General features: G+C 44.1%; 2 protein-coding genes across 4 annotated transcripts in view; one reads left to right on the top strand and one right to left on the bottom strand.

The window, feature by feature from the left end:
- The window catches only part of LOC139637582 (serine/threonine-protein kinase TAO1-like), a 26,473-nt gene extending 16,407 nt beyond the window's left edge, over nt 1-10,066 (top strand). For all 3 annotated transcript variants that reach the window (XM_071506393.1, XM_071506395.1, XM_071506394.1), the window contains exons 11-21: nt 623-790; nt 1,037-1,243; nt 2,288-2,422; nt 2,686-2,922; nt 3,035-3,163; nt 3,536-3,619; nt 3,880-3,999; nt 4,098-4,337; nt 4,473-4,685; nt 5,360-5,542; nt 6,368-10,066. In XM_071506393.1, coding sequence (XP_071362494.1) covers nt 623-790; nt 1,037-1,243; nt 2,288-2,422; nt 2,686-2,922; nt 3,035-3,163; nt 3,536-3,619; nt 3,880-3,999; nt 4,098-4,337; nt 4,473-4,685; nt 5,360-5,542; nt 6,368-6,868 — 2,217 coding nt within the window. In that variant the 3' untranslated portion in view covers nt 6,869-10,066. The remainder of the gene's footprint in view (nt 1-622; nt 791-1,036; nt 1,244-2,287; nt 2,423-2,685; nt 2,923-3,034; nt 3,164-3,535; nt 3,620-3,879; nt 4,000-4,097; nt 4,338-4,472; nt 4,686-5,359; nt 5,543-6,367) is intronic.
- On the bottom strand, nt 9,880-13,677 carry LOC139637585 (protein ABHD15). The gene is made up of 3 exons (XM_071506398.1): nt 12,836-13,677; nt 11,930-12,159; nt 9,880-11,824 (listed from the first exon to the last, which is right to left on the bottom strand). The coding sequence occupies exons 1-3, from the start codon at nt 13,430-13,432 to the stop codon at nt 11,104-11,106; spliced, it is 1,548 nt and encodes a 515-aa protein (XP_071362499.1). The 5' UTR covers nt 13,433-13,677; the 3' UTR covers nt 9,880-11,103.
- Between the last annotated feature and the right edge of the window lie 88 nt (nt 13,678-13,765).

A 13,765-nucleotide genomic window follows, 5' to 3' on the forward strand; every position in this document is an offset into this window, starting at 1 on the left:
TGTCATTTCCAAAACTTTTTTACCACACGCCCTAGTTAATAGACATCTGTCGGCTTTGGCTAGCTAACATGAGGCCCGTTCCAGTGAGACGCAGCAGGAATAGTAGCAGTAATAACCCTAAACCAGACTGCTTGAAGTTAGCTCTTGCAGGTAGTGAGGCTTCACCTGGGTATATCCCAAACCATAAACATGGACTCATCAGAAACAGTGGTGGACAGATGTTTACTCTTCTGTGAGCTGTTTTACCTTACTGTTTTTTTTCTTTAGCTTCACTGCAAAACCATCCACTGCCTCATTAAATCCAGGGCTCTGACCAGATTGCTGAAGCTAATACCTGATTCACTTTGAGCTAACCGGAAGGCTCCCATCTTGGAATATTGAACATTTCTTCCCATTGTGTTTGCGATTTGTACAGTTTATTGCACAGAAACAACTTCACATGTTGATGACCTCATAAACTCTCAGCCGTTCTGTTCTCTTCTCTACCCCCAAAAAGATGAACTTCTGAGTGACACAAAATTTGACTGTGTCCTTCTCATTGTCATTCCCCTTCGCCCTGCCTTCTTCTTCTGTGACTCCTCTGTTCAATGATCCTCTGCCTTCCTGTCACCCTCCCCTCTAGCATGCGTTTCTGCAGCGTGAACGTCCAGACTCCGTGCTGATGGATCTTATTCAGAGAACCAAGGATGCAGTGCGAGAGCTGGATAACCTGCAGTACCGCAAGATGAAGAAGATCCTCCTGCAGGAGGCCCACAACGGACCCACAGCAGAAGCCCAGGATGGAGAGGAGGTGCGTGGAAATCAAATTAAAGTAACAGTGCTGGAATACAACAAGGTTTTTTTTTTTTTTTGGGGGGGGGGGGTGACGACAGAAATACATTTGCCACTTTCATGGCATCATGCATAGAAAATAACTAAGCATGCATTGGTTTGTATGCATGTCTGTCTGTGTCTCTTGGTCTTTCTCGTATTCCCTCTCTGGCTCGTTCTCTCTCCCTCGCTGCCTCTCTCTTTGCTCTGTCCGCTCTGTCCCCAGGAGCTGGAGCCTGGCGGAGGTCGGACAGGAACGGTGAACAGTGTGGGCAGTAATCAGTCCATCCCCAGCATGTCCATCAGCGCCAGCTCCCAGAGCAGCTCTGTCAACAGCCTGAACGAAGCGGCCCAGGACAGCCGCAGCGAGCTGGACCTGATGGAGGGAGACCACACAGTGATGTCCAACAGCTCTGTCATACACCTCAAACCGGTGGGTGAAGTGACTCAGACACACACCTATTTAGAGGAAGTATAGGACATTATTTCAGTGATTGATTAAAGGGACGCTCCGCTGATTTAACACAATAAGATCAGTTTATAATAATATCAGTGGATTGGGTCAGAGCTTTGTTTAGTTCAAGTGGAATCAGCTAGCTACCACAAATAAAAAAATAAAAATTATGCATTGTAACTGGGGACATCAAGTTTGAAAGACGTGGGCATGTACCAATCAGGAAAGGTCTAATTTAAGATGCTATTGAATTGCATTATGGGAAATGTAAGAGCCAGTGGTGAGCCAGAGTGCAACCCATAGCAGGGACTAAAAGTCAGGATGTCTCAGCCTCTGCTGCATCATTTTTAACTTTTAATTCTTAAATCTGTCTCTTATTGAATTTATTTATTATTTGTTCAGATTAATTGTTTATAATTATAGATCAAAAATTACGGAATATGCCCATTGTAAGTTATCAGATCTGTCAGCAAACTGAAACCAAACTCAAGTGTAAATACTATTTACCTACTGATATAACACAGAGGCAGCAAATCGTCACATTGCTTTATGAAATATTTTAACGGTTAAAATATCAAACTTGTTGATTTTTCTCAACTGATCATTTCAGCAGCAGAGGTATTCAGAGCTGATGTTAGGATACATATGTCATGTAATCGCTCCTCTTTGCTGTCATGTGCTCCCCTTCATTTCAGCCTGTACGTGAGAGGAGTTTGTATTATAACACAGTGCACAGTAAGTTAGCCATAAACTGCACAACAATCAGCCTTTTCAGTTTTTTCTTACAGCAGCTTGATACATGGATTCAGAGTTGGACAGAGAACTTTATTGCTGTAATGTGTCTGCAGCACTTTTTTTTTGTAGAGGATTGTTTCTGATTCTCTTCTCTTCTGTCTTTCTCTCATTCTCGCTCTGTCCCAAATGTTCTCGTGCTCCCAAAGCCTCTTTTTTTTTTTTTTTGTATGTGCACTGTTAATTACCGTAACAAAATAATATGTAAACGGTGCTGCCTTACGTCTCCAGGAGGAAGAGGAGAGTTTCTCTGGGGAGCAGGCGGCCAGCAGTCAACCCTCTGAGCCCCAGGCAACACCAGCTCAGGGTCCGAGGAAGCACTACCGCAACCGAGAGCATTTTGCCACCATACGCACAGCATCACTTGTGAGAACACACTTACTCCTCCATGCATCTCACTTACTTATCTTACTTATAAATATTATTGATAAGTGGTTGTGTAACAGAAAGGGCCAGATTTCTGTGCTTAATGTTTGATGAAAAGGCTGAGAAATGAGTAGAACTGTTGTGTAAATTTAACAAACTCTCAACATTGCTGTTATACCTACACACAAGACATCTTTCTTATTTTAAAATAATCTTAATGTGAACGGACTGTGCTGATTGTCTGCCGTGTCCACATCTTGCAGGTGACCCGTGAGATGCAGGAACACGAGCAGGACTCTGAGCTGCGGGAGCAAATGTCAGGATACAAACGCATGAGACGGCAACATCAGAAGCACCTGATGGCCCTGGAGAACAAGCTGAAAGGGGAGATGGATGAGCACCGCCTGAGGCTGGACAAAGAGCTGGAGAGTCAGAGAAGCAACTTCACCCAGGAGATGGAGAAGCTGCTCAAAAAACACCAGGCAGCCCTGGAGAAAGATGTATGTGTACAAGCAATTTGAGGAAAATACACACATAACATATCATGTAAAGGAAAAATCCACTGTGGTCAAAGTATATTCCTACATTTGTGCCTTTTTGTGTTGGGTTTAGCTGAAGACGTTTGCCAACGATGAGAAGAAGTTTCAGCAGCACATCCAGGTGCAGCAGAAGAAGGAGCTCAGCAGCTTCCTGGAGTCACAGAAGAGGGAGTATAAACTACGCAAGGAGCAGCTCAAAGAGGTAACACACCTGAGCCACACACACACAATTATCATGCCCCTGATTTAGTGGTTTCAGCCAAAAAATAATTAGGTAACACTGCTGCTGCATTGTTGGTATGTTTTTGACTAACATTCTTGTGTAGGTTGTGATAAGCCTGATTCACTTGGTGGGCAGAGTTCAACATTAGTTTTCAAATTAGTGTATGTTTACCGGACTCGTGTTTCAGCTCTAGTCAACATGAGCACTGACACCAGACGTATGACCAACACAGGCTGAAGAAGCCAGTGCTCACCCCACCCACCCATTCTTATGTTTCTAAATGTCAGTAAGCTAAATGCTGAGCTAAAGCCCTGACACACTGAAATAAAACAAAATACACCTGTGTGGCAGGAACTGAGCGAGAACCAGTCGACTCCCAAGAAAGAGAAGCAGGAGTGGCTGTCCAAGCAGAAGGAGAACATCCAGCACTTCCAGGTGAGGATTTCTCAGACACCGTGGACACTTCCAAGATCAAGTGATGATTTTACTTGAGTTGCACAGTCAATAGAATCTTTAATGTTAGCAAAAAATATCTCCCATCCAAGCACTAATCAGGTTTGACCCTGCTAAGCTCATCTTCCCCCTAAAGTTTAATTGCCAAGTCTTTTTGAGAGTTAGAATGTCTGCTGCTCAGTAGTATTTAAATGTGAGGTATACTTTGTATTATTGTAATGCCACAATGTTTCCCTTTCCAGGCGGAGGAAGAAGCCAACTTGCTGAGGAGACAGAGGCAGTACCTGGAGCTGGAGTGTCGCCGGTTCAAACGTAGGATCCTCATTGCCAGACACAATGTGGAGCAGGATCTGGCCAGAGAGGTACATAAAGACACAGAGAGAGCCAGATACCACCACCCACTCAGACTTTTTTCGTTTGATCGCTCTCACCCTTCATTTATTCCTTTTCTCTTCTTCAGGAGCTGAACAAACGGCAGACACAGAAGGACCTGGAGCACGCCATGCTGCTCAGGCATCATGAGTCGATGCAGGAGTTGGAGTTCAGGCACCTGGGGACCATCCAGAAGGCGCGAGCAGAGCTGATCCGGACCCAGCACCAGACAGAGCTCACCAACCAGCTGGAGTACAACAAGAGGAGGGAGAGGGAGCTGAGGCGCAAGCATGTCATGGAGGTCCGACAGCAGCCCAAGAGCCTCAAGGTGCATAAAGTGACGGGAGACTTGTCCTTAGAGGCTGTTCAGTGACTGACCTTGTAACAAAACACACACACACACACACACACACACACACGCGTCCGCTACACCTAACAGTCAACATTTCTTTTCCTTCCTCAGTCGAAGGAGCTTCAGATTAAGAAGCAGTTCCAGGAGACTTGCAAAACCCAGACCAGGCAGTACAAGGCCCTCAGGAACCATCTGCTGGAGACTACGCCCAAGTCTGACCACAAGGCCGTGCTGAAGAGGCTGAAGGAGGAGCAGACCAGGAAGCTGGCCATCCTGGCCGAGCAGTACGACCACTCCATCAATGAAATGCTGTCCACGCAGGCTGTGAGTACCTGAAGAACAGGTTTATAAAGCATAAATATGAAAATGTCCCCATTTAGTCACATTAAGGAATTGAAATCTGAATAAGACCAACAATCAGATTGAGTATTTGATGCAAACTTTCTAAGCTCAACAGTTTTTGATACTTGACTAAAGACACAGTTTGGTTTGGCATCTATGGTGTGGTAAGTTTTGTGATGCAAATGCTAAACATATTTTTTTTTCTTTTTATTTAATTTATCAATTTTTGTCAGTAGGTTCCACATAAATGTTGTGAGATATCAATATATGATCATTGTCATCATTCTGATCATCATTCTACTGAAGACACAGTAGGTGGAGACTCAGTGGCTCATAATAAAATTATGAGGCTGCTGCTGAAATTCCCAAAAAGCTGCAACCACAGCCAAATGTTGTGATTGCTGGTGTCCCAAAATCTTATTTATAGACGTATGTGTAGGTTATCTGATTCTGCAGACGGTATTATTTCAACCATAACCAACCCTGAATGTGGAACCACTGGCGCTGCAGCCTGTATGCGCTACCCTTTGTTTTGATTTGATTTTATGTGGATTTCTTTTTGTTTGTTGTTGTTTTCTTCCTTCATGGTGCTTACAAAGAAAGACTTTCTTTCTGTCTTTGTTTTTCTCTTTCTCTTTTCGCTCGCCTGCCCTCAGCTGCGGTTAGATGAAGCTCAGGAGGGCGAGTGTCAGGTCCTGAGGATGCAGCTGCAGCAGGAGCTAGAGCTGCTCAACGCGTACCAGAGCAAGATCAAGATGCAAACAGATGCTCAGCACGACAAGGAGAGGAGGGAGCTGGAGCAGAGGGTGTCTCTGCGGAGGGCTCTGCTGGAGCAGAAAGTAAGAAAGACCCTGGACTTGGTCTAGTGTTGTGCAGTGTCAAGATGACACTAGACACTCAAGTTGCGTTTTTCGGTTTTGGTTATGACACTGACCTTTTGTTGACATTAATAAGTAAGTAAACCTTTATTTATATAGCACCTTTTTAACACAGGTTACAAAGGGCTTTACATCAACATCACATTCAAAAATACATGCAGATAACACACATATGAACACAGAAAGCATCCAGCAACCAGTCACCACCCAGAGCACGAACTGAAGTTACTGAAGGTGAATGAAAGGCCATCCTAAAAAGAGTGGGTTTTTAACTGTTGTTTAAAATAGTCGTCAGACTCACCTAATCTAAAGGGAAAGGGGTTGCAGCGGACTGCTCCATAGTCTGGGTGCCAGGACAGATTGGAGTGATATGAGGTCTATGGGCTCGTCCTAGTTAACAGCCTAGCTGCTGCATTTTGCACAAGCTGAAGACGTAGCTTGAAAAAGTAGCTTGACTGAGGCATTACGGCAGTTGAGGTGGGGAAAAAAGTCATGAATGATAAGTTCAGAGGCAGATAATAGTGATCTGATCTTTGCATTGTTCCTCAAGCAAACCAGAATTGAATCGATTTGTTGAAAGGGTTCAAATTTCATACTGTTTCATGTACTGTGTCTTTAAGTCAAAGGTCCAAAAGTCGGGTTGCACTGTGCACATTGTACAATTGTTGTTTTATTGATGTTCTGTTAAAAAGATTCTATATTTGTTTTTCTAATTATTATACTTATTGACTTTTTTTATGACTCAATATTAATTTGGACTCACCTGTTCATTGTTTATCTCTCCAGATCGAGGAGGAAATGCTCGCCCTGCAGAACGAACGCCTGGAGCGAATCCGCTCACTGCTGGAGCGCCAGGCCCGAGAGATCGAGGCCTTTGACTCGGAGTCCATGCGGCTGGGCTTTAGCAACATGGTGCTCACTAACCTGGCTCCCGATTCCCAGGGAGGCTGGGGGGGAGGAGGCGGGGGAGGCCAGGGGGCTCAGGGGGGAGGCCACTGGCCTGGAGGAGGTGGTGGAGGTGGCCACCATAGTCATCACCACCAGGGGGGCTCCAGCTCACAGCAGCCCTGGGGTCACCCCATGCTGGCTGGGGGCCCGCCACCCTGGAGCCTCCACCACCCCGGAGGAGGGAGTCAGAGGGGGAGCGGGGGCGGTGTTGGAGGGGTGAGGAACAGCCCGCAGGCTATGAGGAGGACGTCATCAGGGGGGAGGAGTGAACAGGGCATGAGCAGGAGCGCCAGCATCACCTCTCAGATCTCCAACGGATCCCACCTGTCGTACACCTAGAACACACACACGCACACACACACACAAACAAAAGCAACACAGTAATTGTCTTAAAGTAAAATCTTTGTGCACCAATGTAACACTGTACACAGACACACACCATGCATGCACCACACATGCTTCACATACACTTGTTGTTATCTCCCACAGAACATCTGACACACACTGCACAGCACTCAGACTGGGTTTACCTCGGCCCAGTTCCTCTCCCATCACCACTGTTCTCTTACACCAGTGTACTGCTCGCAGCCGTCTGTGGAAACCCAACAGTCTTGAGACTAATCCAAGATGGCTGAGGGCCATATACAGTATGCCACAACGCAGTAGTGTCATTTTTACTGTAGCCTTGAGTGCTGTTTTATGTGTTTATATTTGCAATGTTAGTCTCTGTTGCCATAGACACAAAGTAGTGTTTTCATATTATCTACTGTGGAGTATATGATCAAGAGTTGTTTATTTGCAGTATGCTGTTTTATGTGCTGTTTTATAATAGCACCATGAGGTGCATTATGGGAAATTTGCATTCAATGTGTGCACACATTTAGATATTTGTCCTCGTGCAAATTCCGTCAAACCACTCATGGCTCAAGATATAAGCACAGACATCTTACTGATAGAAAGTTTAATGAGATTATTGTTTATGTGCAGTTGCAGGCAAACGAGAAGGCAGGAGGGAAGGTAGGGGTAATTAAGATTTATGATTAAAGAATTAACAGAAAATGTTTGGACAGAAGCTAGAAGGAAAATGAAAGAAGAGAAGAAGAGAACAAAGGTTGTTGTAAGTGAGTACCAGTGAGTATCTCTGACTTTATAAAAGTAGTGCAGGGAAAGCTGTTGGATAGCTAAATGTATGCAATCTTTCATTCCAGCCTAAGTGACTTAACTGAGAAGCTTATCTTCCACCAGAGAGGCAGTCTAAGCAGTGAAATCACCTGATGCAGTGATTTATTGAAACAATACTCTCAGTCCTCAATGCCACACAGGTTTGAAGTCCCTTGATTTAGAAGTTGCTGTTGTACTATGAGCAGGGCTGCGAAGATGCCAAAGGTTAAGGGTGCAGAGTCAGGTCTGTCGTCATGACTTTTCATGCCAATATATTGTTACGTTTTTAATGAGATTGTGCCAGAGATGTCGGTGGAAGTTCAGTTCATTCTCTGTGGCCAAGTAGATGCATCTTTTGCTGGACTGGAGGAGAGAAGCAGACATTTCTTGTGCGTGCTCAGCCTTACTGGTTCAGCTCTTGGGTTTCCACAGGCCTCTGCCCTTCACTCACACCTGCTCAGTGGACGGCCAGTTTGAGGGATACTGAAGCCTTATTAGTCCACAGCCCTCACGACAGGGATGGGTTTTCAGCAGCACTCAACCTCTACTTGAATAGTTTCAAAACTGTGTGTTCACTTCTCACTTGTTTGCAGTAATTCCCTGGTCTAATCTGGCTCCGTCTTAGTGATGCACTATGCAGTGAAAACAAAACAAAACAAAAAAAACTTTCTCTGACAAATTGAACCAAGCCTGGAGGCCTACCTCGAGAACACTCAAGCTCAACTTCACCACAGGGTGTTGTGACTTGACAGTGACTTGCACTTTGGCACAGGCTTTTACCCACCAAATGTTAATCAGATATATTTACACACACAGACGCACACACAAATACCTACAATACTTATTGTATATTTTTTATTCCCCAGTATGTCCCTTTGCACACTTGGATGATGAATGCATGTACAGGGTTACATTTTGTGGAAATCAGATTGGGACATGAAAGTGTAAAAAGGAAAAAAAAAAAAATCTGATTTTAATTTTTTTTTTTTTTTTGAATAATAGTGCACCTAGTTGTTAGCTGTAAATGAGCAAACACACTCAAATTTTAGGTCAAAGATAATTTGTTTTTGGGGAAACTCTGTAGTTGTCACATTGTCCATCACATCGTCTAAAAATGTCCCAGTGTGTAGTTTTTGACTTGAAAAGACCTTTTTAAAGGGGTAGAAGTAAAATGAATGAACACGTGGTGAGCTCCCCTGCTCCTCTGCTGGTTGGTGACTGCTGAATGTCTCACTGGGTGGATGGGTGGTGATGCTGTGATCTCCGCTGCCATGCCCCTGCAACCTTCCCCGGTCTGACACCCCGCTCTGTCTCACCCCTGGTGACCCCAATGTCATGTTCTGACCACCGATCTCCCTGCTTCCCTCGACCTCCGTTTCCTCCCCCCCTGAGCCTGGTGTGGTCTTCAACACCTCCCTGATCTATTTGAGAAGAGATTTTCAAGTGAAAGAAAAGAAGAAAATATATAAATATATGTATTATTATATGAGTCTATATAAAAAAAGGATTATAGAGAAAAAGGTGAAAGTCTTATTGTGAAATGCAGAGAATATGCATTATATGATTTTCAGAGGTGGAATGTACAGGAAACCTGTTAATATTGTATATTTTGAATTTGAAAATATGGGAATCTAATTGACAAATCAAAGACAAATTAACTTGTTGTGATGCAGACACAGTGACGTGGTTTTAGACCAGCGGTATTCAGATGTTTTACAGCCGCTGGGTTTTCACTGTCTTACTTGCAGCTGCGAGTTCTGAAACTTGTTACAGATATTCTGTTGTGAATAAGAACAAACACAACTCCAGGTCAGATTGCCTTGAGTAAATGGCAACATTTTGTTTAATGCTGAATGAGGATGATTTTGCACATGATTTGAAATCTAGTTAGGGTGTAGCATTTGCTATAGCATAGGCTACATTTTACTGACATTATGATACCCAATATAGAAGACTAGTTTTTAGAAGACTCACAGGCCTAAAGTCAAGTTTATAATAACATAGAAAAAGAAAGAATTGTCTTATAAAATCGGAAAAGCTACTAAATTCTAAAATATTTGGCTGCAGAAACGGTATTTAGTTCACTCCACAACCTAAAATCGTTTCCAAATTCTTGCACAAGACAGTGAAAATATATCTGTTGTTTGATATCTACAAAGTGTGACTCTTAGATGTTGTGGGGTCCACTGATATTATTTTGACTTTTATGTCTGATTTATGAAACATGCGCCCCGTTTTCTTTGGATTCTACACAAAGCATTTTCACACTGCACTTAAGTATTTGCCTTTTTAAAATCTCACCACCCTGAACTTAGAACGTGTAATCTTGTTGTTTTTCATGGCTCAGTTCTGAAAACAGAAAAAAAAAAAACAGAACATGGTGGTCCCACTTCTCTCTTCAGAAAGTATTGCATTGTACCCAACATATTTTATCAACCTTTTTTCCAGTTCTTTAGTGTTTTATTTCCTTTAATACCAGAAAGGCTGATTTTATTTTCCAGATGATGTCTGCAGAGGGCCAAACCAGTGGCAGGTTTTTTTTTAGACCACCTCTCGTGTTTACTAGAACTCCCAGGTGTTTTTTGAGGCAGTTGGGGCAGAGTCTAGCTTTAGACCTTGGTCACTCTGAACTGGATCAGTTGCACTGATTGCACAAGTGATTGACCAGATCAATGAGTCTACTGTGATCCCCCTCAGTGTGCTGAGGGACTGCTGCCATTGGCCGAGAGTGGGCGGGAGGCAGGGTTATGTCTCTGTACAGTCTGTTTATCAGTATTCCTTTTATCTCTCCTGTCATTTGGTGGATCTTGCTGTTTTATTCTCCCTGGTCCAGAGACCTGTATTAAACTGTATTAAATTGTATAGATTGTGCAAAAAGCTGAATGTCGCATAGCAGAAGAGAAAAGCTATTCCTTACAGATGACAAAGTGATTTAAAATGTATAAAAGAAATTCAGAAACAAAGTTTAGGTGATAAATGTAATATTTTGTTTGTAATTACTATTTTTTGTTGGAAGAGGGCTACTGGATAAAGAATCATCTGTAATAAAGTAATTTTAATATTTCTTTGTCTTACGGTGTTTTGTGTGTGAGGAACCTGACAAAGTAAAAACTTTGTTTACAAAAGTTTACAAAAGTTTACAAAACCCTTCACTGTGGCCTAAATGTTTCATTTACACTTATACTGTACGCTATACTTTTGTTTAAAACACAGCCAAAAAAGATGCATTTGTCATCAGACTGCTTGTTTAATTTGCATCATCTCTGTTGTGCACAGGGGGTTTTCTGAACTGTCCAGTGCCCTTATTTCACTGATTTTCTTTTCCAGATGTGACCAAACCCAAAAACCTAAATATTGTCCCAAGCTGATGAAGTCTTTCTCTGCAGAGTTCATCCTCCACTGTCACTTTCTCCTCAGCGTGTATAGGACCTCTTCCAGATGAAGTTTTCTTCCTCTGCATCCGCGCTGCTCCATTCAGGTGCTTGTGGTCTTGGTCTCCTCATCATGGTGGCTCTCCTCCTGCGAGGAGGCGCCATGTTGCTGGTCCTGTTCCTCTGCCCAGCCTGACTCTGTTCTCCATGTGGACCACCCCAGCTTGCCCCATCCCTCTCCTGGCCTTTCAGGAAATCAGCCACTACTCTGAAGTACTCCAGAACCAAGATGTGACTCCAGCTACCTTCCTCCACCTCCTCATTTTCAGTCCTCCCTCCCTCCATCTCTTCTCGGCCCGCCAGAGTGAATCCACAGTGCCCTCCTTTGTCCGTCAACACCAGGTGGAAATAAGGATTGCTTTGAAAAAGGGGGATGGGCAGAGTGGAGGCAGGCGGGAGGAGAGGGTCGTCACGGCTGCAGATACAGAGCACTGGGACAGCCACCTCATCTGCATCTCTCAGTGGTTCGTTCCTCTCCCAGTAGCTGTCCCAGTCCTTGGCTGGGTAAGCCCTCTCGCCCAGTGCCCAGGCCACTGAGGGTGCCAGGCCCTGCGGGGAATGAGGTCCTGAGTTTGCTGGATGTCTAGAGGCATTGTGCTGAAGCCGGGCTGAAGAGCAGAAAAGACTTTCCTCAAAGTCTCTGAGGGAGGAAGAGCTGAGGGCCCGATCCACATCCAGGACTCCTCTGAAGGAACTTGTGTACCTTAAACCATGTGAAAACAAATTTAAATGATTATGTCCACACTGCATTCATATCAGTGCTGTTGCTATTATTAATATGTTTTAATTTGACTTTAATTTCTCTCACCTCCTGAGCTGCAGTTTCCGGTGAAACAGTGCCCCCCAGCGATAAATAGGAGCCATGGTTGTTTTAAACCACAGCTGGCCCTGAAGCACAGGTGAGATGGCTGCAGCCGCTGTCAGGTATGTACTTGATCCACGCTCCCCCAAGTAGGAAAGAAGGATCCCTGAGCCTGAACCCTCACTCACTGCAACCAGCACAGAGGACGGGTGGCGGCTGTGGATATAAGCCACCGCCTGAAAATGGAAGGCATCAAAGATACCAGCAGTGTCAGGTAAAAGAATAAAAACAAAACATTCAAGTCACTTTTGTGCAGACATATAAAACTGTGTCAGTTTCTGACACTCGTTTCTCAGAGGATGAATCCAAGTGATGATGCATTGCCACTATATTTGGTTCAGATGTTCATGGTCCTCAAGGGATGAATCCTAAAAGTAATCCTCAGGTCATCAGGTCAAAAGTTTAGTTCTTTCTAATATTTTGGTTCCTGCAAAACCCATTAACCTCATCTGTACCTAAGTTTAGTGATAATTATTGTTATAACAATTGTTAGCATACTAACACACTAAAATAAGATTTTGTGTTTGATTATACATTAATCTGTCAATTAATTTTCCAAATTATCCCAAATGTCAATCACAATTTCCCAGAATGCAAAGGGGCATCTTCAAGTTGTTTATTTTGTCCAACCAACAGTCTAGTAACCAAAGGTATTCTGTTTACAGTGATATAAAACAAAACAAAACCAAAAAGGACAAAAGTGTTGGACAGATTTGAGTAATAAATTACTGAAACTTTTTAAATTAGAATAATTTTCTCCATTAATTTGTATACAAACTGTCTCAGCAAACACATACACGGTAAAAATACTTTCCTCTACACATTAAATGATAAATAGTTTTCTTTCTCTACCTGCTCAAGATCAGCCGGGTCTCCAAACTCAGTCAGTCGTGCCGTGGTCAGCGGGCACCCCGCTGTGCCTCGAGGGTGAAACACCACCACATAAAAGCCCTGACACGTTGCCAGATGGCACAGTGCCTTTAAGTGGGGGGTCATCCCTCCCCAGGACTGAGGGATGAGGAGGAGGACGGGTGGTGTTGAGGTGAAACAGCCCAGAGCCTTTCCTCCTGACTGATGCTCCTTCTGCCCCTCCCACCCCTTCCTCCCAACAGCCCAGTCCACAGCTACAACCCCCCCGTCTCTCAGTAACAGATTTTCTCTAGCGAACTGTATCGTGTCTCCAGGTTTTTCACACAGCAGGCTGGACAGAGTCTGGAGGTGGGGGTCTCCTCTGGGCCATGGGACCAGTCTCGGCTTGGCCAGAGAGCCACAGTGCCGGAGCAGATATTTGGCCAGCGCAGTGGTTTTGCAGATGAACCTGGGTTTTGCTACCCTGACAGTCAGCCTGGTCCAACCTCGTGCTCTGGGCCAACGCAGGGCCACACACAGCAGGAAAAGTAACAGGGATGGGAGCAAACAGAAGAAACAATCCCATACAAATAAAGCCATTGGTGAATACAAGAGATCCTAGTTCAGCATCAAATCCTCTGGGACGCTTTGCTGTGATTTCCGCAGTGACCTTTGACCTCCATTTTTGACAAACTCCTGCCTTGTTGCTTCATGCACCAGTGTGAAAGTGCAGCCTGATCCTGATGTTCTGAATAGTCCTCCCCGTGTCTCCACTTTGTTAAGAAGAGTAAAGAGCAGTCTTCAATGATGAAGAAACACAGAAAGCGTGAACTGGAGGATCATGTAAATTGTTGTCTCTCAGACCCCTTCGCTCATTCTCCTCCCTCCATAAATCATTTACTGCAAGAACAGGCTCTGATAGAAAGTGAGCAA

Source organism: Trachinotus anak, unplaced genomic scaffold (genome assembly GCF_046630095.1).
Source record: "Trachinotus anak isolate AG129_WGS33_773 ecotype Australia unplaced genomic scaffold, CSIRO_AGI_Tana_v1 ptg000020l, whole genome shotgun sequence".
Classification (NCBI taxonomy): Eukaryota; Metazoa; Chordata; class Actinopteri; order Carangiformes; family Carangidae; genus Trachinotus; species Trachinotus anak.

Excerpts from the sequence above, each read along its gene's own strand:
- LOC139637585 (XM_071506398.1), bottom strand. The coding sequence starts at position 13,432 with ATGGCTTTATTTGTATGGGATTGTTTCTTCTGTTTGCTCCCATCCCTG. Across the intron at positions 12,160-12,835 it reads ACCCGGCTGATCTTGAGCAG|GCGGTGGCTTATATCCACAG; the intron begins GTAGAGAAAGAA and ends TTCCATTTTCAG. Across the intron at positions 11,825-11,929 it reads CGGAAACTGCAGCTCAGGAG|GTACACAAGTTCCTTCAGAG; the intron begins GTGAGAGAAATT and ends ACATGGTTTAAG.